This window comes from Ooceraea biroi, chromosome 14 (genome assembly GCF_003672135.1).
Source record: "Ooceraea biroi isolate clonal line C1 chromosome 14, Obir_v5.4, whole genome shotgun sequence".
Lineage (NCBI taxonomy): Eukaryota > Metazoa > Arthropoda > Insecta > Hymenoptera > Formicidae > Ooceraea > Ooceraea biroi.
Genome location: NC_039519.1, coordinates 4,745,787 through 4,761,661, shown reverse-complemented (window position 1 = coordinate 4,761,661; position 15,875 = coordinate 4,745,787). Strand labels below are relative to the sequence as shown.

At 37.1% G+C, this 15,875-nt stretch overlaps 1 protein-coding gene across 8 annotated transcripts in view; it reads left to right on the top strand.

Annotated features, from left to right (window-relative positions):
- The window catches only part of LOC105284454 (neurexin-1), a 262,747-nt gene that overhangs the window by 158,289 nt on the left and 88,583 nt on the right, over positions 1-15,875 (top strand). For all 8 annotated transcript variants that reach the window (XM_026975018.1, XM_026975012.1, XM_026975015.1 and 5 more), the window contains 2 exons: positions 4,847-4,873; positions 11,831-11,989. In XM_026975018.1, the coding sequence (XP_026830819.1) occupies positions 4,847-4,873; positions 11,831-11,989 (186 nt within the window). The remainder of the gene's footprint in view (positions 1-4,846; positions 4,874-11,830; positions 11,990-15,875) is intronic.

The window sequence follows — 15,875 nt, the reverse complement described above, 5'->3', positions numbered from 1 at the left end:
AAAAAAGAAGAGTCTTTTGTCTCGGATTGTTACTGGGGATGAAAAGTGGATCTATTTTGATAATCCGAAACGCAGAAAATCATGGGTGGATCCAGGCGAACCATCAACATCCACTCCGAGACGCAATATTGACGGTTCAAAAGTAATGCTCTGTATTTGGTGGGATAGTGTACTATGAGTTGTTAAATCCGCATGAGACTGTCACGGCTGATCGTTATCGACACCAATTGTACAAGTTGAAGCAAGCATTGGACCAAGAACGACCACCAATTGCGAGTAAACGACGGAAAGTGATTCTTCTTCGTGACAAGGCTCGACCTCACGTTGCGTTATCAGTGAAAGAAACACCATTAGAGCTCGAATGGGAAGTCTTACCGCACCCCGCGTACTCTCCGGACATTGCTCCATGCAATTATTATTTGTTCCGGTGGATGCAACACGCTTTAGAGGATACACACTTTGATAATTTGGAAGAAGTGCGAAAATTCGTCGACGAATGGATCAACTGAAAAGAAGAGTGATTTTATCGTGGTGGAATCCATCCCTTGCCAGAAAGATGGGAAAAAGTTATAGAAAACGAAGGAAAATATTTTGATTAAGGTATTCATTCATTATCATATTTAAATACATGCGTTTTTGAGCAAAAAACCCCTCAAAACTAAATCACACCCCTAATAGTTTTAAGGGTTTTGCAACAGATGGCTGTAGTGTCAGTTTGTTCCAATAGCTGTTTCCGATAACTGTTCTTTCTTACAGTGTTGCCATTATCCATGACATTTAGTAGCATTGTAGCAATAGATGCGATAACAGTCGTGTTTGTATCATCGTAAAAATGCAACTTCCGAAACAGCATTTTCGACATGCGTTGCTTTTGTTTTTTAATCAAAAGAAAACTGCGGCTGACGGTTATAGAATTCTTGTGGAAACTTATGGCGATTCTGCCCCATCAATTAAGACGTGTGAATACTGGTTTAGACGCTTTAAAAGTGGTGATACTGATGTGAAGGACAAAGAACGCTCGGGACAACCAAGAAAGCTTGAAAATGCAGATTTGCAAGCATTATTGCACGAAAATCCAACACGATCCACTTCAGAACTTGCCAGAGCATTAAATGTTGATCGTACAACAGTTACGAAACATTTACATGAAATGGGAAAAATTCAGAAAAAAGGGAAATTGGTTCGACATGAATTATCGGAAAGTGCCATTGCGAACCATTTCGTTGATCGCCAGGCAAAAAAAGAAGAGTCTTTTGTCTCGGATTGTTACTGGGGATGAAAAGTGCATCTATTTTGATAATCCGAAACGCAGAAAATCATGGGTGGATCCAGGCGAACCATCAACATCCACTCCGAGACGCAATATTGACGGTTCAAAAGTAATGCTCTGTATTTGGTGGGATAGTGTACTATGAGTTGTTAAATCCGCATGAGACTGTCACGGCTGATCGTTATCGACACCAATTGTACAAGTTGAAGCAAGCATTGGACCAAAAACGACCACCAATTGCGAGTAACGACGGAAAGTGATTCTTCTTCGTGACAAGGCTCGACCTCACGTTGCGTTATCAGTGAAACAAACACTATTGGAGCTTGAATGGGAAGTGTTACCGCACCCCGCGTATTCTCCGGACATTGCTCTATGTAATTATTATTTGTTCCGGTGGATGCAACACGCTTTAGAGGATACACACTTTGATAATTTGGAAGAAGTGCGAAAATTCGTCGACGAATGGACCAACTGAAAAGAAGAGTGATTTTATCGTGGTGGAATCGATCTCTTGCCAGAAAGATGGGAAAAAGTAATAGAAAACGAAGGAAAATATTTGGATTAAGGTATTCATTCATTATCATATTTAAATACATGCGTTTTTGAGCAAAAAACCCCTCAAAACTAAATCACACCCCTAATATAATGTCTAACGTCATCAAATTTGGGAAAACAAGCTTCTTGCGTCGTCATCTCGATAAAATCTGTCGTATTAAGATACATTAATTAATTATAATTCATATTATATTAATTGCTCTATTATTCTAATTATTATCAAATAGTCTCGTGCTTCTTTTGAGACTAAATATCATTTGTTAGCTTCCACAACATTTGTGGAATATTCGAGGAGGGATCATCGCGGATCCCGGCGAAGTAGAAGGATCTACGGTTCCTCGTTTGCGGAACGCTTGGAACGCGATCTAAATTCGCGGCATTGAATCATTCTCGCGGGTAAGAGGGGCTTGTAACGCGTTCGAGCGATTTCCCAGAGAGCGTTTAATTCGTTACGTATGACTCAGCTGCGCAAACACTGGCTTACCCCGAAAGAGAGATCCGTTATGCCGGAGCGTTTCTTTGATATCTGCCGGCGCAAAGTAGTCCTTATATTCACGGCGATGAAAATCCCGCCGGAGTGCTGATGGGTCGTCGCGTAATGTCAATTTATGTAAAACCGCAGCCATTTGCCATTCGCCGCGCATTGACGTAGATCTGGTACTAAAGACACCGCCAGCTGCATAGATCAGCTCGTGTTTATTATTCTTAATGGGCACTTTTTGAATTAATGCATCGTGTTCAAATGCAAATTTGTAAGAAGATAAGGAAATTAGGTAACGAAAAATATAATCGTTGAAAACTTGACGGCTTGCACTTCATATCTTATATCAAGGTACGATATAACAGGATGAGATGTGAAATATCTTATAAAATATTCACCACACGGTAAACTAACTTTAATATTCTTATCGATTTATGTAAAAGAAAGTCATATGGCTCCGTTTAAAACGGTGAGATGATCTCCGAATCTCTCGATATGAAGCAAAGTTATGCTGATGCGATAGCATTTTTCGCCCCCGGAACAGAGTACTTTGAGACCCGGAAAAGAGGAACTTTGAGACGCGATGCATTTTAATAAATAAAATTTTATTCAAGTACAATGTGTATATTCATACGCGTATGGTAAATGAAGAAATTTATAGTCGAAAATGCGGGTATTCGTGATCCGCGGATGAAATTTCCACGTGCACGTTATTCGTAAACGTGCCCAAGCCTATAAACCCTCATAGGCACAAAGCGTTAGCTTTACGCCGCGAAAAGCTTATCGAGCCTGCTGCAATCCCTTTGTCCCCAAACTATTTTTACTCGGCAATATGTTCAGCATAGGAAATCTCATTGAATATTACTCGCTTGAGCCCGAGGGCGATCTAAACCGAAAGCTAATTAAGCAGATAGCTGATCAAAGGCAAACAATAAGCGCATCGACCTAACCCGCCGAGATATTAACATAATGCCAAATCAGAAACCGTTCGTACACAGAATCTGCTCTGCTGCAAGCCTCCAGCAGCTGTTTACTATGCTATAACGATACAGTTCCCAAATTGACTGTAATGAATCAAATTTAGCGTTATACTAATTGCATGAAACCGTTGAAAAACAAAGTGCGCATTGTAGGAATCCTCAAGGTAGTATCATTATTATATATGCAATGTACGCATTGTACACACGTATAAATATAAATATATAAATACGCTAAACATGTACTAAGGCTATGCTAAACAAATCTGAATTTTTAGCAAAAATAAAGCGAGATGTAATCAAAAGAAAGGACTGTTGTTTGTTGAAATTTAACAATAGCGTGCCGATTTTGTCTACATAAAATTATTTAATCGCTAAACAAACGGCAGGGAGTTTGACCGAGATTTCTTGAATCGCATTTCCGCGCGATAATGATGAGGCGCAGAGATAGACGCGCGCGTGTTTTTCGCAATCGCTTCATGGCGCTCCAGAGGTAATAGCTTGTCCCGTCATCGGGTTTCTCTTTCCTGCCTGTTGCCCTTCTGTCAGTCGTTTAATCGCCACGTGATCAAAGGGATTCCTTAATAAGACTGGCACACAGCCGCAGACTTGCAAACCGCGCTTAGGAAGCGAATGCACTCTGTACCGCACGCACATATTTAGCGCGAATTGGTGACGGAATGATTTTTACGAAGAAACTCTTGCAATTTTCTTCGTCGGTTAAAAAGATTAAACAAACAGGATACAACGTGGAATAGTTATTTATTAATCTCTGATTGCAATCAAACTTTGATATTAAAGTTACGTAAATTGATTTATTAATAGTTTTTCGGATACCTGAAAGAAAATGATTTTACGTAGAAAGATGAATTAAAATTGCAAAATAAAATTATATCATGTAAGGTCTCGCTTTCGTAACTATCTAATTTAATAATTAAAAACCCAATTGGGAAATCAGTGTCAATCTTCTTTTCAATTTTAAGCATGATTTTCCACAAGATTTTTCCATAAGCTGATAAACTTTGTTCACCAAGGTCTACTAAAGTGCGAATAAAGTATTACAGAAACCGCAATTCTTGATATTTTACAGACTTGTTCGGCGACTTCGAATATTCATTAGAGTACGAACAGCGAAGAAGCCTTCCTGACGTTATTTGAATTCTTACAAACCGATATTACATCCTGTTAAGATTCTAGTGGATTTTCACGTTGAAGGGAAAAAATTTTGATTCCGAGCTTGAACTCGCCGAAGCTCTCATGCGCCAAACTGCGCGAGTCTTCTCCGCGAAGAATGAAAATCGTTCAAGTTTTCGCGAATACGTAAAATACGTCTGCGTTTTCCCGGAGCGACGCGTGGCGTAGTCGCTCCCGCATCAAAAAAGTTCTTATGATAATCCAATGGAAAAGTTCCGTCCGGCGAATAGCACGCGAGCTTGCGGCGATCAGCTTCGAGAGCTTTCGCGCGTCGGGTAACTTTTGAATTTCAATTGCCAGCGTTGCTCGGACGCGGGCAAAATGCGCACGGGCATTGTACTGATCACACGTCTATGCTTTTTGTTTCAGATCTCCTCGATAACCAGCTTTTGCAGGGTGAGTGTACGATTTTTATTGTACCGTGCGTTATTATGGCCTCGACACATATGTTCGTGTCTCCGGACGTGATGCAAATGTTACCGCAAAAAAGAAGGACTGCAGGCGAAAGAATATTGTGCTCGTTTTAATCTGATTTACACCATTTAGTTAATTACGATAGCTCTTTGTGCTTTTTCGCAAAGCTATTCGTGCGTGCTAACTTGATATTATTTTATTTAAACAAACACAGTTGTTTCGCGTTTTAATCTACTTCAATTGTGCCAATGACTTTTCTATCGTACCTATGTTATTTACAACGACATGATTACGCCGAAATAAATCGGGTTTGCAGCGGAGTAAAGTATTATTATTGAAAATCTGCCTATAGTAACTTGTAACGAACGGTTTGTAATTGTCTGTATACCAAAAACACAAAAATTGTACAAATATTTTTAATCTATTTTTTAACGCGCGATATTGTTAAAAAATGTGTCGCAAAAATCGAAAAACTTATTACACTGTTATCCAGTAAAGTTTGGAATTGAAAAGAGGTTTGCGAGAGCCAAAAACCAATAGCGCATTTAGTTAAGACACTGAAAATTTAATATCTATATAAAACTAGCTGGCGCTTGTTACTCGCGCGCTTCGCGCGCTCGGTATATTTGGAAAATATAAAGAACGTATTTTTTTACGACGCGCACATTTTTAGAAGCTGCAAGACGATTGCACATAGCCTATGTTACTCAGGAAGATCTAAGCTATCCACCAGTGAAAGATTTTTTCAAATCGGTTTAGTAGTTTCTGAGATTACTCCGAACAATGGAACAAACTTTACCTTTTTATTATATTAGTATGATTTAACAGCTGAAAGATCCAATAATTGTTGGATTTTTTTAGAGAGAACTTAGTCGTTCGCTCGTTTAGATCCTTCGACCACTCTTCTTATTGTTCCACTCATGTCCTGCAGAAACACGCGAGCGATCTCGAGATCTCCATTCGAGTCTCGTCCCGTTCTTCTACGTGAGTGTCGTTGTCTCGCTAGCTATGCTTCCGAAAACGAAAAGAATCCCATGTGAATTTTTTATTGAAAGTATTTTCATGGTTGACACACAGGAATACGCTGATAAATGTTCTCGCATTATTTATCTTAGCTCGATGCCACTGTAAAATAGTCTGACAGCTTTTGGTTTATAAATTTCGTGCCGAGCAAACTTCTTACATTTTTGATAATTGAATAATAGTTTCTGACTTTTTAACGAATATAATTATAAAATGTGCAAAAAATTCATCATAATTTCCGTCATGCTTTAAAATAAGCAAATTTTTGAAGAAGAAAATTGTTAGAATTAAAGCCTCTTGCCTTTTCATAATCACACATTTCAAATAAAAAGTAATTATAGCGTATATAACTACAAATGTGTGATAAATTCTTGTAAATTAAATGCAAAAAGACATATAATTAAATTACATGATTAAAACAGATAATGTATGTTGTCATATATTTATATAATACATTTTTCTTAGTAATATTATAGAAAGTCATACATTGTGAAGTGCAGTAGTATTCCAGTAAACGATGAATTTTCTATCGACTGTCTGTCTTGAAGAAATATATGGACGATTTAGAAGGGAGTGGTAGGAAAAGTTGCAACTGATGCATCTCGCCTGCACTTGACTGCTTTCAAGCGAGGAGTCGGAAAAAGATTCTGAAATGCAAATGCGCGAGAAACCGATCGATTGCATAATTTACGGTCGGCGAGCTGAAAATATCACGACGTTATCACGTATTTCTTGCCTCGTACACGTAAATTACTTCTTTCACCATCGTCGACAATTTCCCATTAGCTAAGCAAGCGCGATTGTGACACGGGAGAGCTTCCAAATAACTTCTTCATAAGTTTCTTTGCACATATATTTTTATGCGTTTATGCATTGTCGTATTAATTTGAACGAACTCATGAAAATGAGAGAAATTGCAATAATCTCTCTTTCTTTCACAAGGAAAGGTTTTTAGGTGTTACACTCGGATTTCAAACATTTTTTGCATGCAGGTAGGGAGGTCCCCAAATAGAAGAAAAATTATAAAAGTAGCGGCCCAAATGCATATTTGCGCGCTACGTGCGCAATTTTCGATGTTAGGTTAGTTACTCAAAAATGCTATTTCCAATCGAATTCTTTACATTTTTTATTTCACCTAATGCACAACGCTTTAAAAAGAAATCAAAACCAAAATTAAAACTGAAAGAATTAAAACCCTCCCTTGACCAGATCTTTTATGTCCTCGTTATGGATTCTGATCAAATCTATTTAAAGTCGCATACAATAAATCACGCAGAAAGAGCAAACTACGATTTGCGCAATGTACAATTATTCCAAATTGTGTGCATTGGCAGTTGCAGTAAAAAATTAGAAAAGTTACGATGCAAATACCATTTTTGAGCAATGGGCCTTTTATACGCACTGTGCTCGCGCGGCACGAGATTACATTAGACGCTCGTATTTTCTAAACACACACAAGTACACACACACGCACACACAATTATTCAAAGCAATATAAATGTGCGTTAGGTGAAATAAAAAATGTAAAGAATTCGATTGGGAATAGCATTTTTGAGTAATTAACCTAACATCGAAAATTGCGCACGTAGCGCGCAAATATGCATTTGGGCCGCTACTTTTATTTTTTTTCTTCTATTTGGGGACCTCCCTACCTGCATGCAAACAATTTTTGAAATCCGAGTGTAACACCTAAAAACCTTCCCTTGTCAGAGATATTCATACACGTTAATAAAAACTCCCATTTCTAATTTTCTAAAATTATATTGTACGTGAATTAAACAATCGAGATGGCAGAAATCAAATGGGATCTATTTTCATGAATTCGCTACGCAATATGTAAAATGCAAACGGAAAACGACTCAACATGTGAAAACTTTCTTCTTCTTTGAAGTTATATCATATTGACGCGACGCTAACGTTCTAAGAAGCAGGGATAAATCATTCATGATGCAAAAAGCGAAAGATCTCGCATTGACTCTGGCCGCGTTCTTTCTGGCGAGGGTGCGCGCAAAAGTTTCCGCATTTTCCGTCTTTTCACCTCGACAGTCGAGTCTGGACTATTCCTAAGGCTTCTGCGATGCTCCAGTAAATTCGATGATGACGTTCCTCCGGTGCCCTCCTCGGCTTCGCGTGAATCTTTTTCCTTGTTTTTCATTCATTTCGCAAGCGACCTTTCAGTTGCCTAAGGGTGTCGGGTATAATTTACGATCTCATTAAAAACGTAGAAATCATTTATTTCCGTGATACGACGTAATGTAGAAGAATGATCGACGGAGCGAACGAGATGAATAGTAGAAAAGAGATCATTCCGCAGCTTTTGACATGGCAGGTTGCTGTTTATTAAGAAGAAATTTAAAATAGATATTGATCACAGAAAGTGTTTGTGATTATTAACTACAAGAAAATATAATACAATTATTTTGCTCTTAAATTAAACTAATGGTAATCCCGATATCTCAAAAGCACAAAACTTTTACAATTCCTTGATTTTTCTTAAATGTTTAATTTAGTTTAGCTGTTAAATTTTCCAAAAAGTCTATTAACTTCCATTTATATTTTCTGGTAAAAATAATGTTAGAAACGGAGATTGTTGGCGATTGATTTTTTAATACATATACGTTACTGTCGCATTCGTAATGCAGCGCGCGGTAGAAATACACGAAGCAATAAGAATTATAATATACGACAACAAAATGTGACGTTTATAAAAAGCGTTTGCATCACTACGGACACGTACAAATGCACAAGGCTCATCGTCCATAAGCGACTAAGTGAAGCTCACATCTAGATGTAATAAATAGTCTACTCCATCCCCTTGTCACTCCGTTCGCTCTATATTCGTCAGATGAGGATCAGCACGCCTGCTGCAAGAGGGATCCTCTCGCGCATGGGTTTCCTCCGCTGGGTTTACGGCCCACTTTCCCGGTTGCGCTTATTGTGTTGCTCCAAATACATTGTGCACGCAACCGAGGAATGTCTGTTAACGCTTGCTAACACAAAATTACCGCGATGCAAGAAAAAGGATGCTATTAAAGGCTTATCTTAAACTGGCACATGATTTCTTTTTATTTTATCATTTATTTAAATTTATTTAAATTTTTCATTGCATAATTATATTATAAATAGTGAATCAAGCTAGAACGATTACCATTCTATATTGTTTGCATTTTGTATTGACTATATGCTTGTTCACATGATTTTTTCTCGATTTCTTTCAACAAAAATACGAAGCAATATGTTTAAAAAAATTGTGTCGCGTGATAAATTCGAGTATACACATTGTATTTTTTTTCATGAAATCAATGTTGCTTCCAATCTTCGATGCTTTTGGATACAATGAATTTAAGACTGTCAAGATCGTTATACATGTAATGTATGAATGGATAAAGAAAAAAATATAGAAATTTATGGAACATTTGTTAATAAACTCTTAATGAAAAGTGACATTAAATACATGTACATATTAAATACTATAATTTTAAAAGCGATGCTTTATAGATTATCACGTGAGCTCATTTCTCAGAGCATGAAAATAGTTACTCGTACTATAAATTACCGGTTTAGTTTGCATTGCGACACTGTTATAAATGTTTAAGACGGTCATTAGCACAAGTCAGCGAGTCCAGAAGCGGCTAATGAAGATGGAAAATTAATTAAGTCGGAAAATTAATTCCTTCCCCGCGATAGAGCGAGATACCGCGGTTCCCCGATCCGAATCAAAGCTGCGAATTTTGATTTACCCCAGCTTAATTAAATTTCCACCTGAATTAGCGACTCGCCAAGTGAGTTAATTCAGAGACGTAATGAGCCTCACGGGACGTAAAGCTGAAAATTTGTAACGTCAATGTTCATGTGAAGTATATTTTTTACAAAGGCATGCTTTATAAGCCACTACATCTGATAAGACGATGCCTAGTCAGTGATTTTGCAAGGAGTTCGTGATTAATGAATCAAGCAAGTAACAATTAAAAGAACATGACGTTAACAACCATTGAATTCATTACTTATATGAAGTGAAGGACCGTTTCGGTTATTAGTTGAGGATTTATCATATAAATAATGTAAACAGTTAGTTTGTTAATGATATATTAAAACATTATGTTCATTGAGGTGTATCAAATTTCCGCGGAACAATATCATGCGAGTAAAATATTTCGCTTTAAATTTGTAACTCTAACTTTGTAAACTGTACAATTTTACATACATAATCAGTACTAGGTGTACCTTACCATGTAGATAAATTTGGCCAGAAGTGACTCTGTGTGATTAAGTAATGATACAGATTTATTTATACAAGGTATAGCTCTTTATGCAAATTCGGTTTTACGGGTGTGGAACATGGTTACTTACACACAGTTCCTTAATTTCATCATGATGAGTGCGGGATCTATTTGTTCACCGGGAAGCATCGGAGATAAGGCCTCAAGGATTATGAAGGAGATTGCTCGACTGCGGTCCAAGGAAGTACCCTCGACAAGAGAGCTACGTAATTACGATGAGGAAAGGCGGAAGCGTCAAACAGGACCGGCCCTACGTAACTAGAAACTTAACGTTCTACATCGTACTTTCGGAACTAAATTAATTAAAAGCCTGTTTTTTCTAAATCATTTTAAATCTATATCTGTATTAATATTTTATATAAATCTTATATTAATACTTAAATCTCTCTCTTTTCTAGTATTATTTCAGAATTTTTTTCTAATTAAACTAACATTTAAGAATTTTCAAATTAGATAAAACAAAGATTCCTAAATTTTGTATTATCGAATCTTGTTTAAATTTAAATTATTTAAATTCAATTTATTTAAATTAATATTAAATGAAACAAATAATTGTAAATGTGTATTTTAGTAATTTACATTACAAGTGCTATCAATTATGGCAAACTAGTTTCATAAATATTGAATACAAATAAACTAATTGATTTCTGAAAATGGAAATTCGCCATTACAACATTCCTTGATTTATTCAATATTTATATATTTAATAGTAAATGTGTTAAATGTAATTCTCTTAACATGAAATATTAAACGTTTGATTTTCTCACATGACGGTTAACTGGAAGTTTTTCTCATTCTTCAATTGAAAGTTTCGAGTCTGTCATTAAAAATCTCGCGCCTTCACTACGGCGGCCCTGGTGGCGAAGATGAAGGGTAATAAGAGAGGATAGTACCTTCCTCTCAGTTAGATGTACCTCCGAGAGGTACGGCAAGAGGACGTAACATCTTACCTAACACTTTACCCTGTTCGCTCCTCCGGGTCTACCTTTCTGTCGGTTAGAGCGGCAGACGAAAAAGGAAGAGAATAACCGGGAGATAACGACTATCGACGCCATTGCGAAAGTCGTAATGGAGCGCTCCTCAAGAACGGCGCTTGTCTAAATGCTAAACTTTACGGCATGCCCGCATGATCGCTCTGGAAACTTTAACCGCCTTCCTTCGACAACGGAAACGTTACCGACTTTAATACCGGTAACTCTTTCCAGAAGCAAGACACAACGACCCTTGTAATTTACCGGCTTTTGGATAGTTGCGAAACCGACAAACGAGTGTTATAGGAAGATCCATATTTATGCGTGTGCGAAATTTATTTAAATTTCTAATTTATTTTTATATTGCTATTTTTTGTTATTTTATTATCATCTTACAACTCACATTTGTACAGCATTGTGAACGATTGTTACTAACGAGTTATTTAACCGTAACATTTCCAAATTGTACGATTTTAATTTTTTACATAAATAATTCGACTATAGCGATCGAGATTGCATTAAAACATCAGCGCTTATTTAAACTCGAGCATGTGTGAAGAATTTTAAATACATTAAGAAGAAGATTAAAAATATCATTAACTCTTTCTCTCTCTCTCTTTCTCCCTTGAGACAAAATTTTTAAAATACTACTCTTTCTGTTGCAGCTCTCCGCCCTTGTCGACGGAATTTATGCTGAACATGGGCACACCGCAGGATCGTTCGTACATTTGGCAAGTGACCGACTTCTTGTCGGTGGAGGCGCTGATGCGAGGTCCTTGCAGGGCGCCAAGGGGATCAACAACTTTGTCGGATGTCTGAGAAAGGTTGGGTCGATAACATGATTTATTTATACTTTCTAGTAACTTTTCCATCCTTACCCTGCAAATAAGCTTAGCTACTATCAAAAACTACTATCAAAATTGCATAGAGCCCGATAAAAGTTATTACCTTCATTAATACCAGATTTTTGCGAGGATTGCGAGCAAAATCCTGATAGTATCAATATTTGATAAGAAAATAGCGTGAAACGGGATGAAAAATTGAGCACAGCTTCTCCACGAAATCTCTGGTCGTTAAAATTTGGCTTTGCCGTTCTGGTTTTATCATATTTCGCACAGAGTCCTGTCCTTTTGATATACTTCATGAAAGCGAATTAAATAATCTCAGCCGTTTTATTTTATGTCAAGAACTAATCTAAAAGCTGATTGATTAAATGTAAGCTCTTTTCATTTGCTCTTATCAGAAATCGCGATTTTTGTGCACCGTGTGATAAAGTGCGATAATTATGCTGAAGGACAAACGGCGTCACTGTACGTTGCAATTATTAAATTGCCTTTTTTGTGCTGTTTTTGGTTGAATGGCCCGTATCGGCAGGACAATTACTCCGATACCAAAATTGCACCGATCGATTTGCCGATGGGAAATTGCGATGTGTGTCGATAAACCTTTGACAAGAGATATATCAGCAGCGAGAACGTAATCAGCCAATCCTTTCGAGAGCACATATGTTGATTAAACATTGCATACTGTAATAAATTTAATTAAAAAATATGACTGTTACATATGAAAGCATGTACGGTGCATTTACAACGTAACGAAATTTTTATACGAGTTTAACTTTGTACGCAAAGAAAACGCAAACTTTTGCAAAGCGGATATGTAACTTCGGAATTCATTATGCATGTAAATATCATGTTTAATGTTAAAAGTTGGAAATCATATTAATAATATTTATCTATTAACAAGAAAATATTTAGTAAGGGGAAACTAAAAATTTTTTATAAAGTATTACTGAAATGTACACGAAAGAATCAGAATATTTTACATGGAGAATTTTCTCTCTAGTAGATGCATAATGTTATTTGTTTAATGAACTACTGCAGCATTTAAATTTCATCCACGCTAATTGAAACCTCGTACTAGATTTGCCAGGAACAGCAGCCGGGGTAATTCGACGTCTTGTAGTTTCTGTAAATAAATGGCACACATCCCTAAACAGTGCAGTAAAATTACTAAAACGAACTGGTGCGATTACTCTGCGCGCCCTGCGAGAAAGTCCTGTATAATTATTTCTATCGATAACGCGGCGAACTTTCCGTGGATCCCGATAAAAATGCCCGGCCAACAGAGTGCCGACGTGGTCATCGCGACGACGACGCAATGAAATATTCATGCCGACAACTTACTCGAGGGGGAGTTCCGCCGAGAAGTAAAGTCGAAGTAACGCGCCGTGGGTGGCGACGAAGAAACGCGAATGAAGCGATAAAGCTCGTCACAATGAAGCGCGCCGCCAAGGCGAAAGGTTAATAGCGACCGTAATTTGCTGAATGTTTGCGGCTTAAGCAACTGCGATGCAGATCGTCCGGCGGAATTATTCCTACGAGTTTTATTTACGAGCGTGCACGCGCTCGCGATATGCAGATTACTCGGAATTCCGTTTCCGCTCGGTTCCGCTCGCCGGAAGTTGTCCACGTGCGGTCCTTCGATGTTTAACTACTTAATTCGCTGAATTTTAATTAAAACTTTATCTCAATTGCGAGTCAACTTGTAGTGACGTACAGCGGTGACTGTTGTTATTACAAGTTGTTACAAGCACTTCAATTACTCAACTTCCATTTCGTTTAATTATACATATAGCTTTTTCGTATCAATGTGAAAATTTCCTGAGACCTGGACTTCTTGACTGGATATTTCTTTTTTTTCTTTTATCTGAAATTCTATTGGTTCATAAAGATATCCGATGTAATACGTACAGTATATTTGTATTATCCAAGTTTGATTCTGGATCAGACGTGGACCAGAATATCTTTCTCGGACAATGCGCTAAACGCTTGCCGTTGTCCGTTGGCGGTCAATAAAATCTTTATGACCGAACACGAGATTGCTTATACAGGGTGTCCCGGGTTTTAACCGACAAACTGCGGGAGCATATTCTACCAGTGGAAATAAGAAAAAATTCTTATATCGAGTTTGCTTAGAAATGCTTTATTACAAAGTTATAAACCAATATTGAAAAGAAATATGAGATAAGTAACAACGGAACATAGTGTAGAATTTGCAAGGTCGAAGATGTTTATGTTACGTGTATTCACGTGTATTCATGTTCACTATGTTGAAACGATTCAGTATGATTGTTACTTTCACAACAGTAGCTGTTAGATTTCAATCGTCGTGTCAACTAGCAATTACTATCAGAATGCCAAAAGTGTTTTCAAATGAGGAATACACCGATATTCATTTCGTGTACGGATTCTGTGACGGAAATGCACGAGCTGCCGTACGAGAGTATCAACGTAGATTTCCTAACAGGAGAGTACCAGATAGATTTAAAGCAACGAATTACTAATTCAGTTACTGAGATGCAACAAAATTTTCAGGAATGTCGTACCGTAACAAATTCTGTACTACGTCGATGTCTAGCTTGTATCGATGTGCAAGGACAACATTTTGAAATGCGTCACTAAATCATTGCGTAGATAATTTTTATTTTTGTGAAAAAATCCGTTGTTACTTGTCTCATATTTCTTTTCAATATTGGTTTATAACTTTGTAATAAAGCATTTCTAAGCAAACTCGACATAAGAATTTTTTCTTATTTCCACTAGTAGAATATGCTCCCGCAGTTTGTCGGTTAAAACCCGGGACACCCTGTATATATATACATAATGATTAATTAATATGAATATTATAAACCAATATTGAAAAGAAATATGAGATAAGTAACAACGGAACATAGTGTAGAATTTGCAAGGTCGAAGATGTTTATGTTACGTGTATTCACGTGTATTCATGTTCACTATGTTGAAACGATTCAGTATGATTGTTACTTTCACAACAGTAGCTGTTAGATTTCAATCGTCGTGTCAACTAGCAATTACTATCAGAATGCCAAAAGTGTTTTCAAATGAGGAATACACCGATATTCATTTCGTGTACGGATTCTGTGACGGAAATGCACGAGCTGCCGTACGAGAGTATCAACGTAGATTTCCTAACAGGAGAGTACCAGATAGATTTAAAGCAACGAATTACTAATTCAGTTACTGAGATGCAACAAAATTTTCAGGAATGTCGTACCGTAACAAATTCTGTACTACGTCGATGTCTAGCTTGTATCGATGTGCAAGGACAACATTTTGAAATGCGTCACTAAATCATTGCGTAGATAATTTTTATTTTTGTGAAAAAATCCGTTGTTACTTGTCTCATATTTCTTTTCAATATTGGTTTATAACTTTGTAATGAAGCATTTCTAAGCAAACTCGATATAAGAATTTTTTCTTATTTCCACTAGTAGAATATGCTCCCGCAGTTTGTCGGTTAAAACCCGGGACACCCTGTATATATATACATAATGATTAATTAATATGAATATTATAAACCAATATTGAAAAGAAATATGAGATAAGTAACAACGGAACATAGTGTAGAATTTGCAAGGTCGAAGATGTTTATGTTACGTGTATTCACGTGTATTCATGTTCACTATGTTGAAACGATTCAGTATGATTGTTACTTTCACAACAGTAGCTGTTAGATTTCAATCGTCGTGTCAACTAGCAATTACTATCAGAATGCCAAAAGTGTTTTCAAATGAGGAATACACCGATATTCATTTCGTGTACGGATTCTGTGAGGGAAATGCACGAGCTGCCGTACGAGAGTATCAACGTAGATTTCCTAACAGGAGAGTACCAGATAGATTTAAAG